This window comes from Vespula vulgaris, chromosome 5 (genome assembly GCF_905475345.1).
Source record: "Vespula vulgaris chromosome 5, iyVesVulg1.1, whole genome shotgun sequence".
Taxonomy (NCBI): Eukaryota; Metazoa; Arthropoda; class Insecta; order Hymenoptera; family Vespidae; genus Vespula; species Vespula vulgaris.
The window spans coordinates 1,286,513-1,296,055 of record NC_066590.1 but is presented as its reverse complement, the minus strand read 5'-3'; the positions used below and the strand labels follow the sequence as shown (position 1 = coordinate 1,296,055).

General features: G+C 29.7%; 3 protein-coding genes across 10 annotated transcripts; all 3 read left to right on the top strand.

Annotated features, from left to right (window-relative positions):
* Window positions 1–1,822: 1,822 nt before the first annotated feature.
* LOC127063647 (ribonuclease kappa) lies at window positions 1,823–2,643 on the top strand. Its single transcript, XM_050993636.1, has 2 exons — window positions 1,823–1,995; window positions 2,175–2,643. The coding sequence occupies exons 1-2, from the start codon at window positions 1,927–1,929 to the stop codon at window positions 2,397–2,399; spliced, it is 294 nt and encodes a 97-aa protein (XP_050849593.1). The 5' UTR covers window positions 1,823–1,926; the 3' UTR covers window positions 2,400–2,643.
* Window positions 2,644–2,892: 249 nt separating this feature from the next.
* Window positions 2,893–5,503, top strand: LOC127063646 (major facilitator superfamily domain-containing protein 12-like). Of its 3 annotated transcripts, XM_050993635.1 has the most exons (9): window positions 2,957–3,044; window positions 3,215–3,323; window positions 3,407–3,546; window positions 3,728–3,935; window positions 4,016–4,227; window positions 4,303–4,662; window positions 4,731–4,881; window positions 4,966–5,084; window positions 5,169–5,503. In XM_050993635.1, exons 2-9 carry the CDS (start codon window positions 3,319–3,321, stop codon window positions 5,285–5,287), a joined length of 1,314 nt encoding a protein of 437 aa, XP_050849592.1. In that variant the 5' UTR covers window positions 2,957–3,044; window positions 3,215–3,318; the 3' UTR covers window positions 5,288–5,503. The 3 variants fall into 3 exon arrangements, with proteins under 3 accessions (XP_050849590.1, XP_050849592.1, XP_050849591.1); XM_050993633.1 differs by having other exon boundaries at window positions 2,893–3,044; window positions 3,215–3,546; XM_050993634.1 differs by having other exon boundaries at window positions 2,957–3,113; window positions 3,215–3,546.
* A 154-nt stretch (window positions 5,504–5,657) lies between these two features.
* Window positions 5,658–9,543, top strand: LOC127063645 (serologically defined colon cancer antigen 8 homolog). 6 transcript variants are annotated; one of them, XR_007781440.1, is made up of 9 exons: window positions 5,658–5,870; window positions 6,081–6,215; window positions 6,289–6,625; window positions 6,760–7,540; window positions 7,627–7,865; window positions 7,950–8,061; window positions 8,544–8,692; window positions 8,765–8,841; window positions 8,927–8,997. XR_007781440.1 is itself a non-coding variant. In XM_050993630.1 (9 exons), the coding sequence occupies exons 1-9, from the start codon at window positions 5,677–5,679 to the stop codon at window positions 9,448–9,450; spliced, it is 2,478 nt and encodes an 825-aa protein (XP_050849587.1). In that variant the 5' UTR covers window positions 5,658–5,676; the 3' UTR covers window positions 9,451–9,543. The 6 variants fall into 6 exon arrangements, 4 of the variants coding, with proteins under 4 accessions (XP_050849587.1, XP_050849586.1, XP_050849589.1 ...); XM_050993630.1 differs by lacking the exon at window positions 8,544–8,692 and adding an exon at window positions 8,249–8,366 and having other exon boundaries at window positions 6,328–6,625; window positions 8,927–9,543; XM_050993629.1 differs by lacking the exon at window positions 8,544–8,692 and adding an exon at window positions 8,249–8,366 and having other exon boundaries at window positions 8,927–9,543.

Here is a 9,543-nt window from a genome sequence, read left to right as displayed (position 1 = left end):
TCTTCTCTTTCTCTTCTTCTCTTCTTCTTTCTCTTCATCTTTTCCTCTTCTTCGCGAATCTCGTTATATCCGCGCGGTATACGGGTAGGATAGGAAGAACACTCGCGCGTGTGTCGGCGGGCATAAGCGTGATGTTCTCGGGCGCGATTAAAAGTCCTACGGTAAAGGACTTCGTTTGATTGCTAAAACGAATAAATGACCGGTCGTGTGTCGGTTCGTGTGCTGCCGAGTGGTATGGATCTGCTATCCGTAAGCGTGGACTGACCCTCCTCCTGTTAGCCGCCTGAAGTCTCGGTTGGTACGTGGACGCCGCGAACGCGAATTTAGAGTAGAGTCACCGTTATTCTAACACTCCCGGGAGTGTTCGGGCGCGATTAAAAGTCCTACCGGGGACTTCGTTTTATTGAACTTCGATCGTTTGATCACGCCGGTCACGCGAAATTTAAAGTAGAGACCCCGTTAGTCCGTGGGTCCCCAGATGCAGCAACCTCCACGCGGTGGGACCTGGGTCGGTAGTAGTTGCAATATATTGAAATATAGTATAATGCAAGTACTACCGGGCGAATGGCTGCTTATCTCAATTATATTTCAAAATTCATCTTAATTATAACTGTATATTAAAATACTTACATTTTCTATATGTTATAATACCGCGATAGATAAATGGACTAAATATAAATTACAGATTATAATTTTTATTTTTTTATTATTCTTATGTATTCTTATTTGTTTTTATTTATCACCTTTTATTATCATTTACTTTAATTAGATAGTCATCATTAACCTATGGGTCACCATTAACGTATGGGTCTTCTGGTCTTGCAATCTTTAAATGATGAAATCTGATTTAACACAATTCTCAATATTGTAAAACAAATTTCCAGTACTACCGAGCAAATAATTGAATATAGTCACTTTATATTGCTAATATTATTTACACAAATAAATAAACTGAATATATCAGAATTCTGTGGACAAATATACATAAAGTATATAAACTTAATGTAATTAAAATTAGAATTTTATCGATTACTTGGTGAAAAATAGTAATTAGTGAATATGTACTTATATATTGTATATTATTTTTATAAAATTGAAAATATTAGCTCATTCTCACTCTATTTATAAAGGAAAATGTTCAGCATTAGTTATTTTCGTATGAATTATATTTATTATCTTTTATGCGCTGCATCGTATCTATCATGTTTTACGACGATAGACACGGATGAATGAAAAATTTGAGTTTGAATCTATTAAATTTTCTATTGTAATTCATATTAATCCTATCGTTATTTACGTACCAGTGGGATATAACCTACGCAAGCTTATTGACTGATACTGTAGGTTCATGCAACGGCAATGTTTCTCCCTCGCGCTTGTAGTTCATATTTTATCCATATGTGTCGCTGAAGTCACATACACATCGAGTGAAAGGTTATGAACAGCCTTGACTAACTTTGATTTCTTTTTCATGAGAGATATATATTCTCTATTGATTTATTAATTGTAAAATTATATGTATAACATACCATAATCACATTTATATTTATACTTTTTTAATAACAGAAATCCAAGTTAATGTTTTTTTTATAAAGAAAGAAAAAAATTACGCTCTATGATTATGTTGCTTATTTTCTTAAATAAAAATTTTAATTGATAAAAAATGATCATGACTAAGTATATCTGATAATATGCATATGTTTTAACCGGTATATAACTGTTGTTATTTTTTAATTTAAAGAGTACCGATTCTCTATTTTGAATAACGGAAGCGATAGTGTCGCTTAGTATCGATAGTATGACGTATCGATTAAAATCATATGATTGTCGAGGGCGTAGCATTGTTAAATCTACCAGTGACCAAGATTAGTGTAATTGTCGTGAGGTTACTTTGCCAAAGAGCAAAGTAACAAATTTATTAACACCATGAAAGTATGTGGTCCGAAATATGCCCTATGCGGCTTAGTACTTTCTGTATGGGGTATATTTCAATTGGTGAGTTATTTTATATGAATATTCCAATTAAGATTTTATGTTTCAAATATTGTTCTAACCACATTAAAGTTTTCATTGTATTTGTAGTTTTATAAATACGTTTCAATATATTTCATTTGTAGAAACGTCTATTTAGAATATTATTTGATCGTAGCTGATATTATCTAACCTCTTTTCAGGTCTTGATGGGAATATTTTTCTATATAAAAAGCGTAGCTCTGGTAGAAGATTTGCCCTTAGAAGGAAAGTATTTTTCTAATAAGGAAGAATTTTATACAGAAGCAGAAAGGGGCTATACGCAAAATGCATATAATTGCTGGATTGCAGCATGTATTTATGTTCTTACATTCTTATTCTCTGGATACCAATTTTATTTAAATTCACGATCCTCCCTTAGCGTTTAAGAATATATTGTAAATGAAGTAACAATGCTGTTATAGAGTAATATAATGTACTTGTATCAAGTGATTATTATCCAAATTATATTATATTCTATTTAGAAAAACAAAAAATATCAAGAAGAACAATAATTTGATTACTTTGTTATGAACATCTAATTTTAAAATACATTCCAAGTTTACCAAATAATGTACAAAATTGATCCTGTATATGCGTGTATGTAATTACATTTTATTGTGAATTAGAAAATGGAGATTATGAATTGTAGAACATTTTTCCCAAGATTTTACAACGTATATGTAGAATGTGATAAATTACAAATTCGTATCTTATCTGGTACATAAACCATTTTGATGTAAATATATGCTAATGAACAAACTATAATGATAATATAACAGTAATTAAATTTCATCTTTTCAATTAATTTTTTTGAACCAGTATAAAAAAATTTGTTTGAAATAAACTATTTTCGCGAAACTTCGCTTTCGTTACAGTTTTGCCCAATCAATGGAAATCCATCTTAAGTCACGTGAGTGTTGTATATATAATTGACATATCGAAAGGTTATGTTCCTATCAGATATGAATCATTGAATTATGATGTGGAAGTAATTCCAAAGTTTTATTTGTTACTGCTTCACAAAATTAAAGGTAAATCATAATTAATGTTTGTACAATTGAAGGGATTTTCTCGATTAGACAATTTTTAAATATTGAAACGTAATTATAATCATGATATTGATTTATTGAAACCATTATTTCATTTTGCTTGAAATGAAATAAAATAGCGAATAATTAAAACTTTTGTTTACATTATATAGGAACAGCTAAGACTTTCTTCTTACAATGCAGACTAATCGAGATGTATCGATCAATGATTATACAGAGATAGTTCAACGTCTTCCTGTTACTTTGAGATTAGCCTATGGAGTAGGACATGTTTTAAATGATATTTGTGCTTCCATGTGGTTTACATATTTATTAGTGTATTTTCATTTTGTATTGGGATTTAGTGCGACTCTTGCAGGAGTATTATTACTTATTGGTCAAATAGCAGATGCAGTTGCTACTCCATTTGTCGGCTTACATTCTGATAAAAATGATGATTTTTGGCTTTGTAAATATGGCAGAAGAAAGACATGGCACTTGCTAGGTATGTCAAATTCTTTGTAAATAAACCTATTAATTATAAATTATTCTAACTAAAATATTTTATTTATTTATAAATATTTATAATTAATTATAATTATTAATAAATACAATATATGTAATTATTAATAGATTATTTCTAACTTTCTTATTTTATTCTACGTTAATATGTTAATGTTTTTCAGGCACTATTTGTGTGTTTTTTACATTCCCCTTTATATTTTCGCCATGCATTAATTGCGAGAATGCACATCAGTGGGCACAATTAATATATTACGCTGCTTTTATTATAATATTTCAATTTGGTTGGGCAGCAGTTCAAATTTCACATTTGTCATTGGTTGCTGAACTAACACCAACTGAACACGAAAGAACAGAACTTATAGCCATTAGGTAACAGTTTGATTTTTATCGATAATCTTAAATTTGCTCAAATATTTTTAATTTTAAATATTCATTGTATCTGGAAATAGATACAGTTTTACAGTATCCTCAAATATTCTTGTTTATTGTACTACATGGGCATTATTGCATATAGCAAATAATGATGCTCCTGATACTCAAATTGGACCTAATGATGCTCACAAATTTCAGACAATTGTATTCTGTGTAACAGGAATTGGAATTTTTACTTCTCTTATATTTCATATTTTTGTTAAAGAGGGAAATATTAATAACTCGGATGGTAAGATATTTGTATGGTTTACAAGATTTATATTTCATTTGTAAGATGTTACATTTCATAATCAATATTTTTTAGGTTCGTTACGTCGTAACACAAGATCTATATCAGTATTATTAAAAAATATACAGTTATATCAAGCAGCATGTATTTATATGCCAACACGATTATTTGTAAATTTATCACAGATTTATATACCTTTATATTTACATGAGTTTTTAAATATGCCAGCTACATTATTAGCTATTATACCATTGACTATGTTTCTTACTAGTTTTTTAACATCCTTGGTCATAGAAAGGTTAAATACAAAATTAGGTAGAAAAATTTCATATTGTATCGGTGTATTGTTTGGTCTTTCTGCTTGCATATGGATACGATTTGGAAGAGGCTATACATTTGAACATTATCAAATTTATCCAGTATCTATGTTGCTTGGTGTGTAAATTCAGAGAAAATACGGTAAAGAATTATTATGCAAATTTTTAATATATGCCAATTATTAGGTTCCTCTGGATCAATTTTATTAGTGACCAGTTTAGGCATTAGTGCTGACTTTATAGGTCAAAACACAGAGAGTGGAGCATTCGTATATGGATTTATGAGTTTTACTGATAAACTTGGCAATGGATTAGCAGTAATGATTATACAATATTTGTTGGTATATTTTTATATAGAGAAAATTAATATAGTATATATCATGTGTAAAATTTATAAAAAATTTTTTATTCTTTGTTGCAGACGTAAATTTATAGTTTCTACCGATTATTATAGAAATATACTTTCGTACGTTTGCGGTTGTTCTGCTATCTGTGGTCTTTTAATGATATTGTATATAAAACCATTTCCATCTTATACTGGTAAATTTTTAATATTACATTAATGATCATTTCGAGATATCAAAATGATCTCTATATTATTATTATTATTATTAAATATTGCAGCTTACGATATCATAAACTCGGATGGAGGTACAGAAAATATTGATTCATCCTCATCAGTTGTTACAACTACTAATGATAGGATTGATATATTTTCGTCAAGACAAGAACATGTTACTTAATTGTTGATGATACAAATGTGTATAATAGCATATTATATTGTTTATGCGTTATTGCAATGTATAGAAAAAAAATTATTATTAATATTTTAATAAGGTTTTTAATAAGAGATATATATTCTCATCACAATATGGAATAAAGATCTGTACTAAAGGACTAATAAAAATAAGTCACGGAACGTCAGCATGCGATGGTACGGTGCCTATCCTTTTGAAGGACGAATTGTTTTACTGCACGCGATCCACTACCAGGCTCTGCTACTAAGCTTAAATTCGATTTTCCGATATTACTGTGGTCCTAGTACAGTTAGTCCCGTGTCATTGATCGCTAAACATGTTCTTATAAGAAAGCTCAGTAGCGATCTATCACGAGAGCGCATAGTTCAGCAAAAATGCTTGGTCCAAGTAACAATCGCGATAATTTTGCTGATATATCAACAATGTCTGCTTCTGCTGGAGTTTCAAATACATATCTTGTACGTCCGCGATTGCCTTTAAGGATTTATTCGAAACCCAAAATATCAGGAAGTTATACTCATTACCCAGACTCTGCTGGTCTTTCACGTACAAAAAGGACTAAAAATAGGTAAATATTTTATTACATGATAAAGAATGTAATAATATCAATTTATTTTTTATTCTATATAGTAGTAGTTGTGTCCCTATTTCTGCAAACAAATATTGGAAAGCTCTATATAAGTATATATATCATAAATTATCTTCTTAGTTTAAATTTTCTATTTGCAAACGAAATAGTATGATATCTATCTAAATAAATAAAGATTTCTTTTCGTAGAAAAACGAATGGAGTTCAAAAAATTGATTTAAACAAGAGAAAAAGTCCAGATTATATAGAAGTAATATATAGGGAAGCTGTTTCCAAATTAAAATATTTGTTAGCTGAGACTTATTTACCGGTGGATGCGTCTGGGTAAGAGACTCGAATTTTCACTATGTTTGCAGTAAATAATGTGTTAATGTAAATACGAGATTATATTATATAGGAAGCAACAATGTGTTAAAAGCAATTATCAATCTAATAGAATTACGAAATCTGGGAATGATATGGACAATCAAAGTTTTATAAGCGAAGGTTCAAGAATCAAAGATTTAAATAACGATAATGCCTGCTTATTAACAACTCCACGTCCACTTTCTTCAAAAAGTATTCATCCATCAAAAGTTTATAGTAATTTGGCGCTTTCTATAGCTGAATTACAATCAGTACCACCAGAAATAACTTCATATATCGAACAGCAAGAAGAATATATCGAACAAATCGAACAAGAATCTCAATATTGTAGAAATGAATTAACTAATTTGCTTAGTAAAGTCAGAGAGGTATACCTATGACATCTTTTATAATAGTAAGATATTGTTTCAAACTGTTTTATATGATATATGTAGTTTGAAATAATATTTTTTCTTAATTGTTCTTAATGTTCAATGAAACGAAAAATAATTCCTATCTACAGGTCATAGCTGAAAATGAAGAATTGCATAATAAAACTAAAACTGGATTTTTGAAATATGCACTCGATGAACATGAAAATCGTCCTGAAAATGATTGCACTTCTAACGAGCATAGCCTTGCATATACAAGTAGTATTGATTCTAAAATGAATAAATCTTCAAAAATGTTAGAAGGGCCTAATATAATATTTGAATCTAGAATTAGCGAGTTAGAGGCACAATTGACTCAGGCTAAGCTTGAATTACGAAAAGTTCAAGAAGAAAATCAACTTAATATAAAGAAATTATCTGAGAATTCTTTTAGTAATGGTAATGTAAATGTAACAGCACAATTAAATCAAGCTTTAAGAGCTAAATATGATGCCGAAATGAAGGTTGAAGAACTACAGAAAACTTTATCTATAATGCGAGATAAGGAAATGGAATCTACTCAAAAGGCAAAACGTTCAATGGAGATAGCGCAACAAATGGAATTTGAAAAAAATCAAGCCGAAACAGAAGTTAGAAGATTGAAAGATGAATTGGATAGACAACATGAGAAACTCAGAGAAGCTGCTCACGAAGCAAGCAGACGTATTACCGAAGAAAGGCAACAAGTAGAACGCAGATACAGTCAACAAGTTGAACAACTTTCTGCTGATATAGCATCTCAGTGGAATGCTGCTAATAAGTCACAATTAGAATCTGAAAAGCAACAAAGAGAGTTGCTGGATTTGAAAAGAGAATTGTCACAAAAACAAACGATTATAGACAACCTGAAAAAGGATTTGCAGAATAGAATATGTAAATAATATATTTAAATCATACTATTAAGTTTTATAGATATTAAAGTTTAATATCGTAATTTTAATTATTTATATTTAATTTAGCAAGTTTACAGAGCGATCTTAATCAAGCTTTGACTGAAAAAGATATGGCTGAACAAGAAGTAATAGCTGCTAAATTAGCGGGAGAAAGAAATGATAGACAGACCAAGCAGGAGCAAAGTAGATTGCAAACAGAAATAAATGCATATAAACAACGTATGGAAAGAGCGGATGCAGATTTAGTTCATTGTAGACGTGAAAATTTGCGACTTTTAGAGCAAATAGCTTTGTTGGAGAAAGAGGTATTATACAAATAGAAATTTGTATCTAATGAAAAGAAAGATGAATTTACTACAAAATTTTAAAATAATTAAAAAATCTTTTAGATCAGTATAAATAAAATGATGTATTCAGAAAATTCTCAAAGAAAAGATATATCTAGTCAGGAAAATAAAAAAGAGATGTCTACAGCAAAAATGGACACGGATACAAAACATGGTAAGAAATGGATAAAGATAGCACGCCTGTGTTAGGTATACTGTCTGTAAAAAATACTCCATTGTTTAATATCCGCTTGAAAGCATTCTATGTGTGGGAAATCGGCATGCTGACATTATGCCTAGCATGGGCAGAAATAAAGTTAGTCAGTTTATTAAAAATTGGCTGATATCACTGCATTTCTCAGTTGCTACAGTGGGTGATCTAGAGGATGCCTTGAATAAACAAGCTAAACTAGTCTCTCAACTGACTACCGAATGCCAATCTCTCACACAACGTTTGGAAGTTAACAACATTAAGCACAAGTATATTTTTTGCTTTGCATAAAAGATTTATAATTATATTTTTATAGTTGCATTTAATTTAAAACATATTTCAATTATAAGATTCGGAGTTTGGATAAATAATTGACATTATCTATAAAAATGAAATTGCGCTCAAATTGCTTAGTATTTATATCTAGAGCTATTCTGTGTTGACAGAGGAAGTCGATGATGGGGATACAAGAGTTGGAAATACTGCTTCGTCTTCAAACAAGAAACGTATTGTTAAGGTTGATCTAAAAGTAAAAGTAATACCAAAAAAGAAGTTAGATTCTTCCAAGATGCCTCTATCAACACAGTAATAGCACGTATGTTACTCTTTTACAATAATATTTAGTATTCGTTTAAAACATCATATTTTGGACAAAATTTTTTATTAGGGAAGAAATGGCTAACTTACAAAGTAACATAGAATATTTATCAAATAAGATAAAGGATACCTTTCATAATCAAAAAGGTAAGGTTTGTTTTGCCTTCAAGTATGTTACAATTATTGTATTTAAACATTTATGCGCAAAATAATATAAATAGAAAATTTGTAGCACTATATAATATTAATGCATCTTATAACTCACCGGATCAATTAAACGAGACGAAAATAATGAATCAAAATGGGAATACAATTCCTCACATTTCACAAAACACAGATTATGAAATTAATCAAATGCAAAATGAAATGGATAATAATGAAAGAGACATTTATCCAAAAAAATCGCAAAAAAAAGATGAATTGGAAGAAAGATACGATCATTCTAATCAGCATGAATATGCTTTAGGAAATTACAGCAATAATAGTATGTATAATGTTGAAGATCAGACAATGGAAGAAAAAAATGAAGAGCAAGAAAAACATTTGATAGATGATCAAAATGTCGATGCTAATGTAGTAGAATCTCCTTATGATCAATATGGAGAATATGATGAGTCACAATATGAAGAACAGGAACATAAGGATGATGATCGGTATAAAGAACAGGATGACACACATGATATGACACAATATTCTGAGCAAGAATATCAAGAAACTCCTACTACAGTTATACCTAGCAATGAGTATACGCAATGATTTGTATTTTTTTCATAGCATTAATATATTTATTGTATTATTAGACGTGCAAAAATATTACGAGAGACGTAATAAAATTAGTATTAAACTTGA

What these genes read in the sequence shown, in the direction of transcription:
- LOC127063646 (XM_050993633.1), top strand. Translation starts at nt 3,240, where the DNA reads ATGCAGACTAATCGAGATGTATCGATCAATGATTATACAGAGATAGTT. An exon ending in ACAGAACTTATAGCCATTAG is followed by an intron (nt 3,936 to 4,015) that starts GTAACAGTTTGA and finishes ATCTGGAAATAG; the next exon opens with ATACAGTTTTACAGTATCCT. An exon ending in GTAATGATTATACAATATTT is followed by an intron (nt 4,882 to 4,965) that starts GTTGGTATATTT and finishes TCTTTGTTGCAG; the next exon opens with ACGTAAATTTATAGTTTCTA.
- LOC127063645 (XM_050993629.1), top strand. Translation starts at nt 5,677, where the DNA reads ATGCTTGGTCCAAGTAACAATCGCGATAATTTTGCTGATATATCAACA. An exon ending in ACAAAAAGGACTAAAAATAG is followed by an intron (nt 5,871 to 6,080) that starts GTAAATATTTTA and finishes TTCTTTTCGTAG; the next exon opens with AAAAACGAATGGAGTTCAAA. An exon ending in TGCTTAGTAAAGTCAGAGAG is followed by an intron (nt 6,626 to 6,759) that starts GTATACCTATGA and finishes TCCTATCTACAG; the next exon opens with GTCATAGCTGAAAATGAAGA.
- LOC127063647 (XM_050993636.1), top strand. Translation starts at nt 1,927, where the DNA reads ATGAAAGTATGTGGTCCGAAATATGCCCTATGCGGCTTAGTACTTTCT. An exon ending in TATGGGGTATATTTCAATTG is followed by an intron (nt 1,996 to 2,174) that starts GTGAGTTATTTT and finishes ACCTCTTTTCAG; the next exon opens with GTCTTGATGGGAATATTTTT.